This window comes from Echiichthys vipera (genome assembly GCF_963691815.1).
Source record: "Echiichthys vipera genome assembly, chromosome: 17".
In the NCBI taxonomy this organism is placed as follows: Eukaryota; Metazoa; Chordata; class Actinopteri; order Perciformes; family Trachinidae; genus Echiichthys; species Echiichthys vipera.
Window position 1 is genome coordinate 9779081 of NC_139842.1, and position 22862 is coordinate 9801942.

A 22862-nucleotide genomic window follows, 5' to 3' on the forward strand; every position below is an offset into this window, starting at 1 on the left:
AAAACATAGTAATGATGGTAATGATGTCGATGATAACATTGACGATGATGACGAGGTAATAAGAAATAATTCAGTTCCCAAAAAAGCATCCACTGTCACAAACAGTGTCAAGCCGATGAGGCAGTTCCTCATTCACACCGTCTCCACGGTTACTGGGCCCTTTCTCATTCATAAGTGTTTCCATGGCAACAGGGACCTTGGCTCATTGATAGAATCTCTGTATCACCTTGGTAACAGGGCCAAGGGAGGGGCCTGATTGATTGTTTTTTTTCTCTGCTCTTCTCTCTATAATGTAAATGCATCACACATACAAACACATACTGTATGTTTACACACACACACACACGCACACAGAAATAGACACATACGTAGATGACAAATGCACACACTGACACACACATCTGCAAAATGAACAGGCGCTGGTTGGAGATCAAACATACTGAGTGAGAATAATTTTATTCACATATGCACACTAGAAAGTAGGTCACTTGAAATAACCAATGGAAAACTATTTCTTCCTTGTGAGGGACAGAGATGCTGCCTACAGTGTGGCTTATACGCTTGAATTAAATACACACATAGGTTAACACACCTGCACTGTATGCAGAGGAACACAAATGATTCAGGAGAAACACATTCAGCAATATTGCTATTACACAATCTCCCCACCGACCTGTTCTCATGGGACACCAACACATTATACAAACACAATCTTTTTACGCCTGCTCTCTCCGCCTGCTTTTCTGCTGACTTCAGCTAAATGTGGCTAATTATCTCTGTCCACATCACGGACCAAATCGCTTCATCTCTTCTCCAAACTCTCTACTTTCCTTTCATTATAAATGCTCTCTCACATCAATATTATACCATACTTCTAATGACAATCCATTTAACATCAAGGAAAATGAAAGGTGAACAAAATGTCACACACAGCTTCATATCAATCCATGCAGCACAACCCAAGACAATGAGAGAACTCTAGGTAGTGCCTCTAGACTGCCCTATACAGCATTTAATTATCAGAATGTGACATCTGTTTTTCAAAGTCCTTCTGAAATGAATAAGGAGGGTGACGGAGACCATTTTTTAAGGTTTAGATAACTCATTATTCTCACTGTCTTTCCTTTACTACAAAGAACGATTTAGCAAATTTCAATTTCAGTTGATAACAAGGTCACTAAAAGGACCTTCCTGGCTTCCTTCCTTACTTCCCTCACTTTCCCGTACCAGTCGTATCCAATCAAAAGACCCTAAACAACAACGAGGAACGATGTGGAGGATGCAAGGCAAGACTGGCTGTAAACTAAGGGTAATTGGACTAATAATCAATAGCGAGCATAAAAAATAACTAGCTTATTCCCAGAGCCAAATCACTCAGGCAATTTACTACAAGAGATAGGGCAACACACACATGCACACTTGGGCACAGAAACAAGGGTGCATACAAATCTGCTGACATCCAACAAGATTGTGGAGTGAATGGCTAATCTATTCAGACACGTTAAGTGCCATTTCCGTGTTCGTCTCCGTATGTGTCGGGAAAACAAGTGCACTAGGATGGAAAGGAATGTTTGAAGCCTTTGTGTGTGTGTGTATGTGTGTGTGTGTGTGTGTGTGTGTGTGTGTGTGTGTGTGTGTGTGTGTGTGTGTGTGTGTGTGTGTGCGCCTTGGTCAGTCTGTTATCAAAGGTTTTGTCTAGGGGTGGGTAGAAAGGCCAAGTAGCCTTTCATCTTCAAAGAGCTGCACTGCTAAAAACTCAACGCCCATTCATAGAGAGCACAACAAAGAATGTGTGTGTGTGTGTGTGTGTGTGTGTGTGTGTGTGTGTGTGTGTGTGTGTGTGTGTGTGTGTGTGTGTGTGTGTGTGTGTGTGTGTGTGTGTGTGTGTGTGAAATGTATTGACTTCAGTCAGTGTACATAATGTATCATTGGAATGTACAGTATGTGTACTGTAAGTGCTGCAGCATATTCTGTCTGTGCCGCTTGCTGCAGCTTCCTGCTTTACTGCAAAATGGTAACAACTCAGCTGGCTGACACAGAGACGAAGACAACTAGCCGTGTTGTATGACTGTTGATAACATTGTAAAATACATCTTTTTCTTTATTTCCACTCCTTTTTTCACATCTTGCTTCACTTTCCTTACCTTCCTTTTCACCAATCAGATAAGGAGTGTCATTTTTCCACAGATTTTTCATTGCCGCCCAGAGTTGACACTTCTCAGACTGTACATGTTTATTAAATCAAGTTTTTGCCTTAGACATTCTGACAAACCATCTCTGGTGCACTTGTCAATCATTGATTGATAACACTAGCAATTTGATTTTCTTTTGCATGACCATTAAGGCCCAGACACACCAAACCGTCATCAAAGAAATATAATTGACGAAAGCCAACTGTTGTGTTGCCTCACATCACCTGCATCTCGGCCAAAAGTTGCACTTGAATACACCGCTTAGACTACAGCCACTGGCCAATTAACACCTAGGTTCTGCACCTGCATGAGAGGAAATATCTCCCCATACCAGCAGGCGGCAGCAGTCTGTATCAGTCTTTCAAAAAAAGGGAAACCGGAAAACAGTTTGGATGAAAGAAGAGATTTAAATCCCAACTTCCATCTATTGTCTGGATGAATGTTAGATTGCCAACAAAAATGATGTAAGGATTCTGAGTCTAAAGAGTCTACTGTACACAGTGTTTGTTGGTTTCAACCTTCTGCTCTACCTCTTTCCTCTCCTCTCTTATCTGCTTCTCGCTACTTCCTGCTGTCTTGCTGACACTTGTCTTCTCACTCCTCTTCTCTCTTAGTCACACTTTTGTGCCTCACTGGGATGAACTTGGCTTCATGATTGCTCTTATGTTAGCATAAGGACATACTGCCAGACTGTGTGCTCACTCAGTTTGTGTTTGTGTGTGCATGTGTGTGTGTGTGTGTGTGTGTGTGTGTGTGTGTGTGTGTGTGTGTGTGTGTGTGTGTGTGTGTGTGAGAGAGAGAGAGAGAGAGAGAGAGGGAAAGAGAGAGAGAGAGGGGGGGGGGGCAATCACTAGTTTCCGTGGTGCTTTGTCAGCAAGTACTGTATGTAACCCATGAAGCTCTCCAAATCACCACATGCATGCACACAAACATGCATGTGGTGCACAAACATATTTATCCGTGCCAGCACTTCCACACAATCCTTTCATTAGACACAGAATCAGTGTAATGTGAAATGTGCAAAGTTGGCAAGGAAAAAAACAAGAGACGTATGTTGTTAAAATTCAATTTTGAAGCTTGTTTGAAAATTGTTAGATGTTCTGTGGCCAATTAGAGAGAACATCAGTTTTGTATATTTCAGTTAACTGAGAATCAACCAATGCAATCAGTCATGTAAATCACTTGACAACAACTGAACTCATATACCAGCAGGGGACAGTTGTAAGCATATCATCTTACAGCCTGCAATACTGACATAAGAAAGAAAATGTCTTAAGAAGGAATGACAGTTATATAGATGGATCAACAGATGGACGTGTGTTGGGAAAACACCATATTTTTTTCCCACGCAACACTGAAATACCAACCCATTTACATGTGCACACAATCGTTCTGCTCCTCTTCTCCTCTCTTCTCCAACCTGATGAGCAGATGGCACCTTACATGGCAGCCTCTGCCAGGAACGGATGAATGTGGCGTGTACTGTAAAGCACTTTGCGTTATCTAAACATCCATATACCAGTGTTGGTCTTTATAAAATAAACAGGACTCCAGCAGTCCCATTTCATGTTTCAGTTATTTTACAGCAAATGCTTTTTTGGATGAGGGGAGAGTTTTCCCCTCCTTTGCTTTGCTTTTCTTCACTTCCATCACTCTTCACTTGTTTCTTTTCAAACTGCTTCTCCATCTCTTTAGCTATCAACACCTGTGAATTTTTGTACATCATTACTTCATACCGTCTCTCCAGTATCTCTTCCCTCTCTGCCCCCCACCCCCTCTATCTCTGTGTATATTGTGGTGACATTTGTTCACTACCCAGGCAGTTGGCTGCCTGCAGTTCTGCTCTGTGATCTGACTGCTGCCTTTCCCAGAATGGGGCCATTCATTAGGGCAAAGGAGCCGGGATAGGACACTCACAAACACACACCTGTACAAACACACACTAAAACACATGTCAAACTACTTTGTTTTCTCTGGTTTTAATGGAGTAGTAAAAGAGAAAAACACATCCTATTCTGACTTTGTTTTTTAATAACTTTGGCATTTTTGAGTGTTCAAGCAGCTACATACTGTGCATGTATGTGTGTTTGTAATATGTGTGTGCTCGGCTTTGGGGAATTTGCTTGCTACTCACCCTGTGAGCACCACCACAAAATCCATGACATTCCATCCGTTTCTCAGGTAGGAGTTTTTGTGGAAGGCGAAACCAAGTGCCAGGATCTTTATTCCAGATTCAAAACAGAAGATGCCTATGAAGTACGGCTCTGTATCATCCTGAGGAGAGAGAGCGAGAGAGAAAATAAAGGAAGTGAGGGAAAGGTGAAAGGAAGAGGAAAGGAGGAAAGTCAAGATCATTACATTTTCTCGAGGTGAAAAAATCCCTTGCTTTATCTGCCTTTTTATCTGCATGCATCTCCACCGAGGTAAAATCAAAAAGGAGTCAGAACCGTCACCTGGATTTAATCATGTTTACATATGGCTCACATAACGTATCATGCCTGTTGAACTTACCAGGCGCTCAGACAGTGGCGTCTTGTCCCCATCAGGCAAATGTTGCTCCAGAGCCAAGACGATGCAGTTGGCAATGATGGTGGCTAGAATCATCCACTCAAATGGAGTGAGGAAGGTCAGTCAAGGAACAAACACTTCTCAAGACATAAATCTAAACAGTTTCCATCCCATTAAATATACAACATTCAAACACATACAGCTTGACATGATAAGTGCTTTTTGTGCATAGTCATGGCATAATGTGCCTCATCTAGATAACTTTCCAACAGGAGATGCTTTAATTACAATACATAAGACTTAATAATGATAATTAAAAATAATATTAGTAATTCTTCTTAAGTCACTGTACGTGTCTTCAAATTTGTTTGCAACATTTGTATCATATCAATATCATTGTTCATTATTGTCAACAATAATGGAGCCAGTACATTTCAATATGCATCCATCAATAATTAGGAAAAGATGGCACGGATCTACAACATAGATTCATTAATATTATTTATAAAGGGATGAGGATTTTCTGAAAGATAAGTGATTGTTAATTGATGTTTCTTACATAAGTAGGTCAGTACTTCAGTGAGGGTGCAAACACTTGGGCTCCTTCAGTAGCAGTTTTGTCAAACAGTAAATAAAAAATAAGATTACCTTACTGATATACACGTGTACAGCAAAGTACCACAAAAAGGTCAATGAAAACCAGATGGGAGATGCAATAATGACAACTTAAATCCTACATAGCCTGCCAAAATTTTTTTTTTGATATTTGCACAATAACCCCCCCACCACCACCCCCATGTTAAAGGTCAAATGTATGCAATGTCAGACAGACAGATAAACAGCAGGCTGATGGCCGCCTGGCTACACACACACACACACACACACACACACACACACACAAACACACACACACACACACACACACACACACACACACACACACACACACACACACACACAGTCAGTTTAATATGCTAAGTGTATGTTCTGGTAACACACCACCCATGCAGACAAACAAAAACAAACAAACAAATATACACACACGTGCACAAACACACACACACACACACACACACACAAACTGACAGGCTATATTAAAGTGTTAGTGTGTAATAGCGTGCCTAGACACTGAGTGAGATTTATTGTGACATCACCGTTTGGCTCTTTGTACACACCAACACACACACACACACACTCTCTGGTGGTGTCTTCTTAAATCAATCCCCCTGTCTCGTTAAGGTCACAAGATGAATAGTAACATTTAAAAGAAAAAAGAGAGGAGAGAGCGAACGGAAAGAAAGAATGCAAGAACAAATGTGTGAAGGAGAAGAATCAGTGAGCATGAGAAAGGGAGAGGGAGGAATGGATAGATGAAGAATAGAGGCAAGGGGAAAAACATGAGAATAAGGGAAAAAGAGGAGTTTGAATTCCATAATTAACTATTATGTGTGCATATCATGGATATCCACAGCATATACATATAATGTAGCCACACATATATATATATACTGGTCTTAGGGGCGTCAGGGGTTATGTAATTTGTGTTTCCCAGTGACTCTAGCGAATCCACTCGTTACGTTCTATTCTACCTACTGTACTGTACTCTAGTCTTTCTCCTTTTCTTCACCTTTTTCCTACTTGCTTGTTTCCTTTGGGAGCAGTCATTCCCATGGTAGTAGGGAGGAGGGGAAATTGAACGTCAAAGAGCCAGAGAAGAAGAGGTTATTTTTGGAAACATACATCACATGTCAAACATGTCTATTACATGCCTGTGTGTATGCATGTATGTATGTGTGTGTGTGTGTGTGTGTGTGTGTGTGTGTGTGTGTGTGTGTGTGTGTGTGTGTGTGTGTGTGTGTGTGTGTGTGTGTGTGTGTGTGTGTGTGTGTGTGTGTGTGTGTGTGTGTAGACCTTATTGTGCATACGTATGTTTGTTGTCCTCCAGTCGTCATCAAGGGGAACTAAAAAACTGCCCTAGCCTGGTCCAAACCATACAATGCCTGTGTGTGTGTGTGTGTGTGTGTGTGTGTGTGTGTGTGTGTGTGTGTGTGTGTGTGTGTGTGTGTGTGTGTGTGTGTGTGTGTGTGTGTGTGTGTGTGTGTGTGTGTGTGTGTGGATGTTTGTGTGTGTGTGTCTGTGAGAGAGAGAGAGATCATCTGTTTGACCGCTTTTTACTCACACATACACATTACTAGAACACCCAGGGCACCACTCAATTAGCCTCCCTGCCCCCCAGCAATGTGCGTGTATAAATGTGAGTGTGTGTACATTTACAGTATGTATGCATATACGTGTGTATGTGTTGGGCTGTGAGAAGGCAGTGTGTAGTTGACTGAAAAAAGGAAAGAGGGAAAGAGAGGAGCAAGGAGAAAGGGAGAGAGAAGGAGAGAGGCTGATATAGAAACACAGGGACAAAGGGGCAAATGTGTGTGTGTGTGTGTGTGTGTGTGTGTGTGTGTGTGTGTGTGTGTGTGTGTGTGTGTGTGTGTGTGTGTGTGTGTGTGTGTGTGTGTGTGTGTGTGTGTGTGTGTGTGTGTGTGTGTGTGTGTGTGTGTGGTTGTGTGAAATATTCACAGAGGCACAGGTGTCCTTAAAGATGTCCCTCTACACTAGGGATCGACCGATATGGATTTTAAAGAGCCGATGACCGATACGGACTGACGATTTTCTTTAGCCGATATTTGGAGCCGATACTACTTTTGTTCCCTCAATTTACATCATAAAAATTACACAAAAATGATAAGAAAATGTTTTGAGTTTCAATTTTAAAAAAGCATCATCTATTGAACTTAAAAAAGGCATCTCCAGTGGAGCTGCCTGTGGATGCCTGTCTATAAATAATGCCACGAAAAAACTGCCGATACATGTAAAAAACGCAAATATGGGCCAATGATATCGGCCGGTAGATGTATCGTCTATCGCAACTCTACACACACATGAACACATATGTACAGACACATGCGCATATACATTGAATAAAGGACTCACACTTTCCCACTTTTCCATAAACCATTCAATAATGAATCTCCTCTTCCTCGATGACTATATATAGACAAAGTTAAAAGCAAGGGTAGAATCAGGGGTGAGGGAGAAAGAGAGGAAGATGGAGAATATGTTGCTCTTTCACCATTCTCCCTCCATCATTTTTCTAATGTTTTCTTTGTCTCTCTCTCTCTCTCTCTATCTCTCTCTTTCTCTCTCTCTCTCTCTCTCTCTCCGCCCCTGTGTTTCTCTCTCTCTCTCTATCTGTGGTTCTGCATATGCTTGCTTTTTTATTATCTGTCTAGGTGTTGGTGTGTATACACTGTAATAGGGACAGTAGTAGGTCGTAGACGGCAATGTCTCGCCAAGAAGAGGCAAGATAGGCCCTTAAAGCACACCACTGGAGCCAAATGACGCACAAACACTTCTGCTGGCCCTTTCTTCACCTTGTCCATCACCGCTCCATGTAGTCATCATGTGTCCTACCTTCTCCTCTCCTCAGTAAAGCCCCTGCCTGTTCCTCACTGATATATTTCTCTCTCCCTGCCCTGTGTTAAGCCTCCTCTCTTTCTCCCGTACAACGCCTCTCTGCTTTTATATCCCCATCTCCTCTTACATTCTTCTATTCACCTCCCTCTCTGCTCTTTTTCCACTTGTTTCCCCGTCTCCCCCACTTTCTTGCATCTCTCCTTCCCATCTCTCCTCAGCCCACCTTTCTCTCACTTGAGTCCACCCATCAATCATCCCTATCTCTATCATGCCATCTCCATTCAATATCGAAGGAGATGCCGTGTCAGCAAACGCAAGAGGACAGCGACAGCAAGAGACAAGAGTTGGACAGGGTCCATGCTGGATGTGAGGGAAATATATGGAGGGCTACATGAAAGAGAGAGGAGAGTAGGAACGAGAGAAACAGCGAGAGAAAGAAAGACACTGTCCTGTGGGTACGGACATGATTGAAAAGAGTGAGTGGTGAGGAACAAAAGCGAGAGAGAGAGAGAGGGGGGTGTAGCAGCAGAGGGAGGGAAACAACAGTGAGGAAGAGAGAATGGCAGAGACGAAGAGCATAGGAGTGCTGAATGAGGGATAAGGCGAGAGAATGGCAGAGGGGTGTGAGAGTATTGCGGTATTTTCTTCTACTGAGCTCTGTCGAAAGTAGGTTAGTGGCAGAACACACACACACGCACATATATATAAAGGGAGGGGGAATAAAAGGAACGGAGTGGGTGGGAGACCATACATCATACTGTCACATACAGTATGTGTGTATGTGTGCCACTGACACATGGCGGCACTGCATAAAATCAACGCAGCCCTCACATGATTCCATATATCGACACTCTCCACACATTTCCCCACCACCAAATGAGCAAACATGTATGCATGTGATTTTTTTTATTCATCTCACGCATGTCTAGCAATTGTAAGTCCTTAAATTTGCCAGAATTGTGGCAAGTACACACAGTATGAGTGTGAAAACACACACATGCTTTCCCCACGCATGCAGAAATACATACAACTGCAATACACTTTGTCAAAATGTCCACCCCAATAGCCTCCAGAGTCCTGCCTCTCGCCACCCCATCCATGCGTGTAGCATATTGCCATTCAAGCACACATTTTCATACATGCAGTGTACACATATAGACCAACACTTCACCTCCCTACACACAACTTGTCTGCCAACAGAGTCCAGACCAGCTGCTACCCTTTGGGAAGGTGCCAGCCTCCCTATTAATAAAACCAAGCATGATGGACACTCACATACTAATTTGTTGTTTTTTGTTTACTGTAGTGTTCATTTTTTTAATGAAAACCGACTAACTAAACAATTTTTTCCATTACTAAGACAAGACAATCGACCCTTTAACAATAACAATGACAACATTAACATGCACTGTTGACGGAAAAAAAAGACTAAAGTCTAAGACTAAAATGTAATTCAAAAAATTTAAAACTTGGGCAAAATCTATTTATTTTTGTTCCTGTCCACCTTCTCTCCCTCCCTCTCTCAGTCCTCAGTCCTGAGAATTGTGATACTAAAATAAATAAAGTTGGCGCTTGGACGTTTGCCTGGGTCGGTTTGCGGGTCGGTTTGCGGGTCGGTTTGCGACCAACCTGTGCATCACTAATAAGCACAGGTAGAAGGACTCAGAGTAACTGCAAAGCTGCATTTTTAATCATTCAACCTATGTATTTCATCAGATAATGATAACACCTTATGTAAAATAAGTTTGACTGACATGACAAAGGTATTGGTTTTGGCAAAACTCGATATAATATTATAATATGATGACTAAAAAAGAGAAAAATGTTCATGGACTAAAACTATTAGTCATCGTTATGACTACTCTTTGCTTGTGCTACATGTGAATGTTTGTTTTTAAGAAGAAGGAAAGGAAAGGAAATACGACAAAGTTGGATCATAACTTTGCTGCCTCTCCTTTTCTCCGTCAGTTTCTTTACATCCCTCACTCCTGTCCCCTTCCTCCCTTCCTCTTCTCTCTCCCTCCCTGTCCTTTTACATTATGCAGCAGGGCACAGCTCAAATGATTACTTAATTTTCTTGTCATTTCTCCCTTAGAAGCACTGATTTGATAAAATGAATGGGATTAAGCACTGTGGTTGAGACCCATCTAATTATTTTGATAATCAGCAACCATAAAAGATAAGAGACATGGTTGAAGCGCCTCATTTTATTCCTGCATCATACATTTTAAATAGAACCTCACGAATCGCAGTTAAAAGTTTCTATTCATATTTCAAATAGTGCCTTGTATTTTCACATATAAATCATGTAAGAATAGTTGTTTTAATATGTTTTAGATTTTAAGATTCCTGTCTAAAGCTGGGGAAAAAAGTCTTTAAATTAAAAAGTGATCATTTTACACATGTTCACCCAGAACGAGGATATGCAGTATATCACTTGCATGTGTCTCCCTGCAGTGCACTCATTTGGCAGTGGAGAGGCCCTCCACAGCAATAAAAATGGCCTCCTCTGAGAAGTGTTGTTACAAGAAACAATATTATGCCAAAAAAAAAACCTATGACAACATAATTGGGGTCAAAACACTGCCTGATGTGCAGCTTAAACCAAACACATGCCTACAAAACATTCAATAGTTCTACACCTATCCCACTTTGACACCATGTTTGACTGCGTTGCAAAACAATTGGGAGTGCCAGTTTAGCCCTGTTTAGCGTCTCTCTTTCTGATTTAGCATCAATCAGCACGTATACTGTAGTCTTTACAGTCGCCCACTTCTCCTGCATGTTTATTCCATACAGCATATGTTGTGTCTCTATCTCACCCCAGCTATTGCTTCTCTCTCCACCCACATAAAGCCGAGTTGTCACTTTTTACAAGATGCTGACGCTGGTGTGTGTACATGTTTTGTGTGTGTGTGTGTGTGTGTGTGTGTGTGTGTGTGTGTGTGTGTGTGTGTGTGTGTGTGTGTGTGTGTGTGTGTGTGTGTGTGTGTGTGTGTGTGTGTGTGTGTGTGTGTGTAGAGTATCAGTATAGCATGTGACATTTCTTTCCCATGAGCTGCACGTTTAGGAAGGTGGTGCAGGAGTACATGTTTGTATTGTTTGTATACCTGTCAGTATTTGCTGATTTAACTGTGTGCACCTGCATGCTTTTAACTGCTACAGTGAATGTGTACATGTAAGTTTGTGTATTGTGTGTGTGTGTGTGTGTGTGTGTGTGTGTGTGTGTGTGTGTGTGTGTGTGTGTGTGTGTGTGTGTGTGTGTGTGTGTGTGTGTGTGTGTGTAGGTGTCTGCCAGCACGCCCTGCAGGTAGAGCACAGGTTTCCAGCCAGGTTTGTCTAGTAACAGCTGCAGCATGTGACTGAAGAACACTGGCATGAAAAAAAAATCTCTCTCTCTCTCTCTCTCTCTCCCTCCATGTATTCCAATCCCAAAAATAGCTCTGCCCCACGTCACTGCACCCCTCGCACGCACGCACGCACGCACACACACACACACACACACACAGCTCCACAAAGACACACACTGAACAAATACACACACACACACACGTCCAAACTAGCCAGCAACTTAAACTGAATTATTCAACAGAGCCAGAATGCACAGCTAAGAGAAAGGGAGAAGGAGAGAAATGCAGAGGGAAAGGAGAGAGAAACAAAGAAAAATGAAAAATATGAACTTCAATTCAATGTGTAGACAGCAAACATGGATGGACAGAGGCACACTAAATCTGTTGTCAACGGGTCAAGAAATAAATACAAGATGTCTACATATGTCAGATTTTAGGTCTTAAAAATCATTTGACCATTAAAAGACTAACAAAGTTGATTCTTGTCACAATAACAATTTTCGTTTTATAAGCATTGATTACAATGTTTCTATTGTGGTTTATTCCCCAGTTGCTACACAACAGCATGTTTCAATATTGATTTTGCTTCAATTTCTCAAATGCCATATATGTTACAAGGGCACCCATCTGCAGTACATCAAAAATTGCATTCATCAGATTTTTTGAGGATCAATTTACAATCTGAAAACAGTGTAGCTTGTCATTTTCAGTTGCTGTTGGTGAACCCTTTCTCCCCAGCACTTCATTGCACTACCCGCCGCTATATATTCACATTTGGAAACATGTTATGTTATCATAAAATGTGATAAGCCAATAAAACATACATAAGACCTATGTTTGTAAGATTCCTTATGATTTTGAATAACCTCAGTTTTCCTCCATCTCTTTGTGGGAGCACAGACACATTTCAGTAAAACACACATGCAAACCCACAAGCACACATACACATTCCCTACCGATGACCAATATTGTGAAGATATGAAGTAAAGATGTTGCTGTTTAAAAGACAGTGTTTTTTTTAAGGTATTTTCTTTTAATATAGTTACTCTACCAGATTTTCAACATTGACTGACTTATCAGGTTGCTTTTTATCCTGAGACAATGCCACAGAGGAAAAATACATGCAGCCCATTATGAGAAACATTAAATGTATTGTCCAAGTGTGACAAAAATGAAGAAAAACAATCTAAACAGATTAGGTTCTCTTATAAGATCAATTTGGTTTCTAGTTTTGTGAGTGTGTACTTGTGCATGTGTGCGTGTCTCTGTGTGTATCTTTGTGAGCATGTGCCGAATCTGCCCGTAGGGACTCAGGATACAGATCAATTCACACATTCATTATCAGACAGTCAAAGGTATGAGGTAGGCAGATTGAGGCCAGAGGGCAGTGCACGCAAACACACATACATACACACACATACATGAATCATAACACATATGCAGACACACTTGAGAATATGAGAATGAGAAAACTAAACTAAACAAGACTTGCATCTGTCAGAATCTTCTGAAAAGTATCCCAAACACTTCAAACAAATGCTTTAAATTAGCCCCGCGTAAGGCGGGAGCGACCAATTAGAGGGTGAGATGCAGTGGGGGAGAGCAAACTCGTGGAGCAGCAGTAGCTGGGGGGAGACTGAAAAAAGAAAAAAAAGACTGATGGATCGGCTTTGAGCGAAAGACAAAAAGTATAGGTAGTGAAACGTGAGAGGGGAAGACAAAACTTCACTTCCTATCAGTCAAAGAGAGAGTGAATAGAGAGAGGGAGAGAGAGAGAGAGAAGAAAGAGGGTAGGAGAGAAAAACAGGACAGAGTGTGTTTGGTTAAGATTGGGGTTATGATGAGGTTAGGCATGTAGCTGTTAGGAATAAATGTAAGTCAATGCAATGTCTCTGTCAGTGACAAAAACAAGTTTGTGTGTGTTCTGGCTACAGTGTTTCTGGCCAAGCCTGAGTGTTTGACTCTCCACTGCTTTGTGTGAAATGATTTATATGCAGACAGGCAGGCTCTCTCTCTCTCTCTCTCTCTCTCTCTCTCTCTCTCTCTCTCTCTCTCTCTCTCTCTCTCTCTCTCTCTCTCTCTCTCTCTCTCTCTCTCTCTCTCTCTCTCTCTCTCTCTCTCTCTCTCTCTCTCTCTCTCTCTACTCTCTCTATAATGTCTCTGTCTTAGCGACTTCCCAACTCCTTTCTTTTTTTCTGTCAATCCATAGTCAATCTCACTGTTCTCTACTGTCTTTCTAATCCAGCTGCATATTAGAAGCATTTGCCTCATTTCTCACTATAATAGATAGAAAAACTCATTAAACCCGACAACCCTTCTTTTACTGCATTTAACCCCTTACCCAAATATGTGAAAGACAAAAAAATACAGATTTTTTCCTTCTGTGGCAAAGTAGAAACAGGCACAACAATCAGGTCTCTACGTCATCTGGAAAACGTAACAGCAAACAGGGTTAAAGGAAGGGGGGCAGTGTACCGCTACTGAAAAGTGCACTTTTCAAGCAGCTCCTGTTATTTTAGGCTGGCCTCATGTGAAAGATAAGACTTGTGGATGTGACCATAGAGAGAGAGACCTCATATGATAAGATTGTGTATACTATAAGAAAGGATGTGGGAGTGTGTGCGTTTGTGTTTTCAAAATGAAAGCAGGGAGAACCTAGGAGGCAGCATAAGAATGATTGACCCATAGCTTGTAATAGACTTGTAAACAAATTAATAAATACATATGCATCCAAACATAAATGCCGTACATACATACAAGCAAAACAACTAAGCTGATGTTAAGTCTGTGTAGTTATCAGCTGACAGTTGCTAGCTGGAGAAAGGCCAATAAATAATTTAGATTCTGCAGTGAACGTAGATCACTGACTCTCCACATCTACCCCAAAACACCAAGGTCCCTCTCTTTCTCTTTGTTCATGGGTGACTCTCACTTTCTCCCTGTCTGTCTCTCTTAATCACTGGCTTCCCTGGCTGTGTGTCTCTGTACCAGACTCACATTATTGCTAAGGAAGTGAGAGACCTGACTATTCTCTGTGGTGGCCTGGTTGGGTAGACTAAATAAGTTTGTGGGTGTGTGTGTGTGTGTGTGTGTGTGTGTGTGTGTGTGTGTGTGTGTGTGTGTGTGTGTGTGTGTGTGTGTGTGTGTGTGTGTGTGTGTGTGTGTGTGTGTGTGTGTGTGTGTATGTGTGAAAGACTCAGGCACACTCAAAGACCATAAAGATATTAGTGCGCTACCCTTGGCAATTTGTTGACACAATCAGCAACACATACAGTAACTGTAAGGTCAGTCAATCACAATTTACTTATACTAAAATAATACAAATCTTACATCTTACATAAGTAGCACTAGTAACAGCCGTGGGAGAGTCCGAGGTACCTTAATATTACTTTAGGGCCTGGGGCTAAGGACCATGGATGTATTACAATGAGCATTGCTTGTCAGTCGCATACGGCAAAAAAGTTTCTGGGCTTCGGGTTTACTTCCGTGAAGGCCCGCTGAATATGCGCAGTAATGTGTCTCACACTGACAGCACCTGTGAGCTCCGGCTCAGTTCATAGACTTTACTTTTGGCTGACGTCACAGATTTTTACATGACTTTTCTGGGTTAGAGGAAAGTTTCACAAATATAAAGTTTATGGATTAAAAAAAATGAATAATAGAAAGAGTTATAATGGACCTTGTTTGCATTTTGAGTTGTCCTGCCAACAGTTTAACAGACATGTCTTTTACAATGGTGGTCAATGGAGAAAATCATTTTGGGCCGCAGAAGGATATTTGACCAATGGAAAAAATTAGCTGCCAGGCTGAGTGGCGGCGCCCGATCCAGCTCTAATAACACATCCATGCCCGATGTTTCGGAGGCCCTTACCTCGCTTCCCAATATGCTATGGCAACTTACATTTAGAACCCCCGTCAATGCAACAAAAAGCCAATGGGGTTACCTCCTAATCAGGAAAGAAAATATGAAACTCATCAATATAAAACAATACGTCAACAATAAGCCAAGACAAATCTAGGTTAACAGCCAAGATGGCCTATGTGTAGAGCAGCAACATGAGAAGATCAGTCTATTCAATTAAAAACCTGCCCATATCACAAGAAAATCTGTATCATTTTTGTGTAAGTTGTTTTTCTTAATGGTCTTCCAGCTTTTAGAGGGTTAAAAATATCTGGTCTTTTTTAGAGTACGTTTGCCAACATCGAGTAATACATATGTGAGAGAGTAGAATAGGCTGCACGCAGTTGTAGACTTGCTTGTATGAAGTGTAGTGCTGTCCATGGTCCTGATCGTGTCACAATGTTGCTGTTTTAGTCACTTTGTTTTACACTAACAACTGACTTAGGCCTCACACCATTTGTGAATGAATTGTAAGGTTTAATAGCGGGTTGAGACTACACCAGTAAAGCATACTTTGCCATTCTTATGAATATTGGGTTACAATTGATTTATATTAAATTTACCATATTTTCAGTTCCATCATTAAAAAATACAGTAAATAATTCTCTAATATTTCATGGTAGTCTTTTAACAGGTAAACCTACATCATATTGACCCTTTCATATGTTATGTAATATGTCACACATACTGTATGAATCTGTGGCCTTTAAAAGTCCGGGGAAAAAATGACTTTAATTGTTAGGGCCCACCCATAACAACTTAATGTCTGGCCAATTACTCTCCTCTGGCCAGGACTTAGTGCGCTGCTCATCATAACTATGCACCAAAAGCCTCTGTGACTTCCCCAATCCAACATTGTTCATGGTGTTGGTGCAAATATTAAGAATAATGGATTAATGAATAAAAATAAATACATTTAAACATTGTTGAGGTTAATATGAGAAGATATTTAAGACACAGAAGAGGGAGGTTGACTCCTCAGTGAAACAGCTAAGCCAAGAGACTGAATGGTCATCTGATCTGTCATTGATTCTTGGTCATATAGGATCAGATATGGAACTAGGAGACTACTACTTACTTACACACACACACATACACACACACACAGCCATCACATAAATAGATGGCATCTACAGTAAGCACAAACTAACAACATACTCATATATTTTGCTGAATTAACATATATTCCACCGAATATTCTAATCAACCCCACTACTTAACATCTTACGATTACAAAAAGTGTGGTTAATTTATAAAAAACATTACTTCTTGTATTATATTTCATATTGAGCTTGTTACTATAGATAGCTAGAACACATATTGACTTCCTCTCCATTTACAACAGCACAGGAAAATACACTTAAGTGTACACTGATGACGCAGGCAACACCATACGTTGTGTGTATAGTGGGGGATGAATATGTGTGTGTTTGTTTGTGTGTTGATGCTTGTGGGTGCTTAAAAATTAGTGTCCTGCAGATGTGCACATTATAAACTTAGCTGATACATAAGAAACAAACAACTGAATACATAAACATCCATTTGTAGAACTGCATGGTTTACATTAACTCCTGATAGCCGGATTCAACAAGGTCAAATGGGCATTTAGGGTCAAAAATCAGTGGGACAGCCAATAGGGATTTCATTATAAGGTCAGATAGGATGGCCTATTTAGTTTCAACTTTCCCCCAGCATGTAACATGATATGCTATTTCTAAGCACATTATAAGCAGCACAATTTATGTTATACACTATAAAGTGCAGTGGGGCATGTTTGTCTTGTCTTCTATTATTTGACATGTAGGCTATATATAATAGGCTTTGATATTTTACTTGTACACTAGTTTTAAGTGTTTTAACTGGCAGTGAGCACATTATAGACACATTTTATTTGACATAGCAAATCAGAAATGCCCTAGACAATGACCTATCCTGCCACACCGGAAACCATGAGTGCTAATGCTACCCTGGATAAGATTTTAGCTAGTCTCCCTCCATTTGAAGTCAAATGTTGCTGACTGGTTCGGGTGTTGTTTTAACAGTTACCTCAATTCCAGCGTCACAGTCATCCTCCTGAAGTTCGCCATTTTATGGGCCCGTGTCCTTGTTTATAAAACCCCTTGCCCTCCGTAACTGCCTTTGCCTGGAAGTAGTTCGCCTCTAAGAAGTAGCCCTAGATGCTAAGGTTAGCATGGCTCACTGCTCGACCGGCTGCTGCTCTCACCCAAAATATTTGAACACATACTCTGAGTCAATAACTCATGACTTTTTGTTTTGCTACCGGTTGCACGTTTCTTCTTCTTTTTTTCATATTGCAGTGTTTAACATAAAAAAGTCCGATAGTTATAGCAACATGTGAAAGCAGCAGGTGAGAGTCGGGCCACTCACACACTGACTTGAGCGACAGAGGCACACACATGGTGTTAAAGTAAATTTGCAAATACAAGTCAGTGTGTACAAATGTATATTGACTAATAAATGATAGGCTATAGTAGTCTATTATAGACTACCCAGCAGTATATAAAGTGATTAAAATATACCCTTATAAACTGCAAAATGTTGATTAGGCCTAATCCAATAATATAATACATTATTCTGAAATGGGCCATTCTGCATTAGAAACCTACTTTTACTTTGGTTATTTTGAGGCTAATACTTTTGTACTATATATAATATATATAGTACAAATTATAGTATATATACTATATATATAATATCTGAGTACCTCCTGCACCTCTAATATTCAGTGGGCTAGGCTAAACTTATTTAGCCTATTTGTGGGACTGGACCATACGTAATGATTTTTTTTCCATTATGAGAGTCAAAAATTTAAAACAATAACTGCGGCTGGTGAAGATACATTTTGCTTTAATTGTATTCAACAAAGTTTAAATACGAACATGGCACTAATTCTAATTAAATAACCAAATATATGTCTGCTGCTGTATCTAAATGTGGATGTGGGAGGCCAGTTATTTATATGGTACTCCCATGGGTCCAGAGTAAGTTCACAACTTAATAAAGCTGCAGGTCATAATTCTGCTGAATAGTGAATTCAGTGAAACATCAGTTTCAATTGCAGACACAGTGTTACCACTGAGAAAATCGCTTGTTTTGGGTCTATTAATGTTCTGTGTTTGCCAGTTTGAGCCTAAAATTCTTTTTCGTCCCCAAAAGTATACATCTTTTATTTATATTTAAACAGTATCTGATTGGGACTGTTTTTTGGTAAGAATTGAGCATAAAGCCTCTATTTGACCCCATGCATGAAAGCATCTGTCAGTGAGGATATCCCATCTAAAATTGTTGGGTGCCACTCTGAGGATTATCCGTTGGCAAGCAGGTGTCTCAAACTGATCCAGTAAAGGACCGCTGTGGCTGCAGGTTTTCATTCCAACCAAGCAAGAACACACCTGATCCAACAAATCCAACTGTGTGAAGGCGATTCAGTTGGTTGAATGAGTCAAGTCAGGTGTGTTCTTGCTTGGTTGGAATAAAAACCTGCAGCCACAGCAGCCCTTTACTGGATCAGTTTGAGACACCTGTATGTTAGGAATGAGTTACACATGGTCTATCCAGAGCATGTGTTTAGACGTATATTTTAATTGGGATTAAAATTCCCAAAGATAATCAATTGAAGTCTATACTTAACATGACCGCAGATCAATTATTTGGATCTCAAAATTCTAGAAATACCTCCGAAACCAGTTGTGTGAAAGCACATCAACTAATGAGACACTGAACACCTTGACACCATGGTGTCCAGTGGTGCATTAGAGTCCGGAGTTACCTAAGATGACCTCATGATTGATGGGTGTTGTGACCACACTACCTTCAGCAGAGTGAGGACTACCTCAACTGTCTCAAGCTTTAGCACTGTGGGTAATTCAGTAGGATCTAAGCCATTCAAAGGGCAATTAAACATGATAGACAGACAGACAGACAAAAAGACAGACAGACAGCGTTACTTAACAAAAAAGGAGATGCCCTAACCTATCTTATTATTACTGGAAAGTGCTTCTAAAGATGCTGTGGGTTTGGTCTTTGAAATATCGATTGAAGGAGGCTATGAAAATCTCAAAACAGCATTTTATTATCTGTCTGTTAACCCACACAATAAAATCATATGTATCTAAAACATACTCAAGATTGCCCACAATGGACCAAGTTATACAGAGAATGGACAGTAGAGAGGACAGCCTCCCTGGGGAGGGGGATAAAATGCTGTAGGAGCTACACCTCACAATTTATTACAATCCAATAAACAACACCAGCTTCAGAAATTACCGATTGAATCAACACCCCGACACAGTCTCAGCAAATATTGAACATTATAAGCTTCACAAAGGCAGGAGTTATTGCAGAGCTATTGTTTTGGATTACATTAGATCGTACTAGTGCTCATGTTATTGTATCAAACTCCTTGGGTTGGAACTGTGTAGAAAGACAGCGCAGATATCCCCAAATAGATAGACTGTAAATTCAGAAAAAAATATACATTATATGAAACCTCCCGTAACAGATGCTTTCTAGCGCATAAGAAACCAAAATGAAGTTCCAAGAAGTAGCAGTGATGTTAAATATATTGAAAAATGAGCAAATGTAGCATCTGTTTTGTGCAGCTTCAAGTTTAGATGAAAATAGCTGGTCAAACACTTTTGTGAAATCTTGAAGATAACTAATACATAATGACAGTTCCACACCTACAACAATTTAAAGATTAGATGAATCTAATCATTTTATCAAGAACAATAACCCTATGCCTCACTATGCATAGCTTTAAACTGTCTATAGCCTTGTGATGATGGGTCTGGTGAAGGCAGGAAAGCCCAAAAAAGAGCGACAAACTGCAGTAAATGAAAATGTAGAATCTTCGTGTGAAGAATATTTGAAACCATAAACTGAAGTACTACATTGTGTGTTGTATAGGCCGTTTTCCACAGTAGACTACTCATAGTCATAGTATGAAAAAGCACAGGTGTTACTTATAGTATTAACTATGGCTCCATTTTATGTGTGAGCCACCATGCACACCATTACCCTGAAAAGGAAGCAGCTTAATGGTATTCAGCAATCACTTGTTTTATTATTTACACATTTACTTTTCTTCTGTGACATGTCAAAATGTCGTCAATAAAATGGTTTATTGACTTGCCACTCACAGGAATGTTTTCTGAACTTTAAAGGTCCTATATTCTACAAGAACATGTTTACACACTTTAATGTTCCAAAAATAAATTTAGGTTGTGACATCACAACCATACAGTAGTTCAGACAGCTCATTCAAAGGCACAGTTTCTCTGATGATTTAGCGTTTTCATACTTCCACCTGCTTTATAATAATAAAAAAAGATATGGAAATCTCACGTTTTACGATATAGGACCTTTAAAACAGGGAGGTTGTCTCTGTGCCCCACCAATGTTGAGATATTTTAAAAACTATAGTTTCCTGTACCTTCCACTACCTTATATAAACTCATTAGGAGACCCACTGCGACTGGCCTCTTTTTTTGTCAGTATTGTTATTCTTTCTCCGTTTTGTTATTAGCAAAGTCATAGGTTAAAATAAGTCCAACAATTGATTTTTCACTCAGCCACGTCTGTCATTTAGATGGTGAATAGACGTGATTCAGAGGCACTACAAGTAGCTTCTGCATTTCAACAGAGCAGCCCAATTAGTGTGTGTAGTTATGTCACGGCTCAAGCATCAGCATGGATCAATACAATCATTACTCCAATTTCCCCTCTTGTCATTAACACTCGCACAGAAACTTACTTCCAAATTTGCATGCCTTCACACTGACAAATCCTGAAAAGACTCAAATCGTTTGCCATTTCTCCCCCGAATGGTGCAATATGTGCTGGCTTCATGAAAGATGAAAATGCAGGGATTGCTGGAAATTTAACACTGTCACACTCAGTGGTTGTAGTAGCTACATGGGCACACACAGACACACAAACAGCCACACACGGTTTGAAATGGTGGCACATTCATTCAGTGACACCTGCAGATTGTGTGATTAAGAGGAGGTTCAAAATGGGGAAAAAATGAATACTGTGTCAATGCACAAGTTAATAGCTTACTATACTCACACTTACATACCTGCTCTCTCTCTCTCTCTTACTCACACACACACACACACACACACACACACACACACACACACACACACGCGCGCACACACACACACACACACACACACACAAACACACACCATATCTAGAATGACACCTGCATCATGCTGATATGGGAGCTTCTGTATGCATCACTGCAAGGATACACACACACACACACACACACACACACACACACACACACACACACACACACACACACACAAATTGTAGCTGTTTATTTTCATCTCCCTCTCTCTCTCAGGTCTCTCCCACCTTTCCTCCCCTCCCCCCCTCTCTCTCCTGTTTCTCTATAGCCGCGCTGGGCTTATACTGCACATGCTGACATCAGCAACCAGCAGCGCCCCCTAGACCCCCGCCCCCCACCACCACTATAACCACCAACAAACCCACACACACACAGGAAACATATATCAAGCAGGTCCCTCGCGACTGTGACATGAAATTACAACAAATGTGATTGATGGTGATCAACAGCATCATAAAAGGGGCCGCCGGTTCATGCTCCCCTCCTCTTAATTAACTATGAATTACATGTCCAGAATTTCCTCTCTCACCTCATGTAGCCTTTACCTCCTCACACTGCACAGATACCTTTACCTCTTAGAGCCTTTAACACATGGAATAAGAAAACATGTGAACCATTCAGTCAGACATACAGTATGTCTTCACATTGGGCCTACCTGATCATCGGGCACCTGGCCTACAGTAGCAGCTCTTACTCACTGTGCAATACCAAGTAAAGGATATGGCCATTCTGTGATCTTTTTGGCGTATTTTCGGACGAAGTTATCCTCACTGAAGATGAACAGCGAGCGGTTGACAGTGAAGCAGTTCTGGCGCACGGGGATGGGGTTATAGAGGGCCATAGTCCGGGCTCTCTGCGCCATAGACTGCTTGTACACTCTCTGGCCCCCGGGCCCTCCGGGTGGACCGTGGCCGTGGCCATGTCCGTGGCCGTGACCGTGTCCGTGGGGTCCTCCTTGTCTGCTACCACCGCGGCCGCCCGGCCCCCCTCCGCCGGGCCCTCCGCCATACCTGGCCGGTACCTCATCTCCGAACCGCGCCATTCTCTGGACACCGAAAGCCAATCTTCACGAAGCAGCGGAGAAGGAGACCAATGCTCAGCTGTGCAGCCACACAACATTACATCCCATCTGGATCAGAACGTCTCATATGCACAACGGGTTGTCTTGTAAGCTTACGCTGAACACCTGCACCCAGCGAGCGGTTATATGCTGCTTTTTAGCAGACGAGGACGCCCATGTACTGTCTCCTTCTCTGTGCGTCTCTGCCAACGGCCAA

General features: G+C 41.1%; 1 protein-coding gene across 1 annotated transcript in view; it reads right to left on the reverse strand.

Annotated features, from left to right (window-relative positions):
* cacna1aa (calcium channel, voltage-dependent, P/Q type, alpha 1A subunit, a) overlaps window positions 1-22627 on the reverse strand; it is a gene marked incomplete at both ends in the record, with an annotated part of 81611 nt that extends 58984 nt beyond the window's left edge. Inside the window, 3 exons of the mRNA XM_083931008.1 lie at window positions 4327-4466; window positions 4704-4809; window positions 22284-22627. Of these exons, the coding sequence (XP_083787134.1) occupies window positions 4327-4466; window positions 4704-4809; window positions 22284-22627 (590 nt within the window). The remainder of the gene's footprint in view (window positions 1-4326; window positions 4467-4703; window positions 4810-22283) is intronic.
* Window positions 22628-22862: the final 235 nt, after the last annotated feature.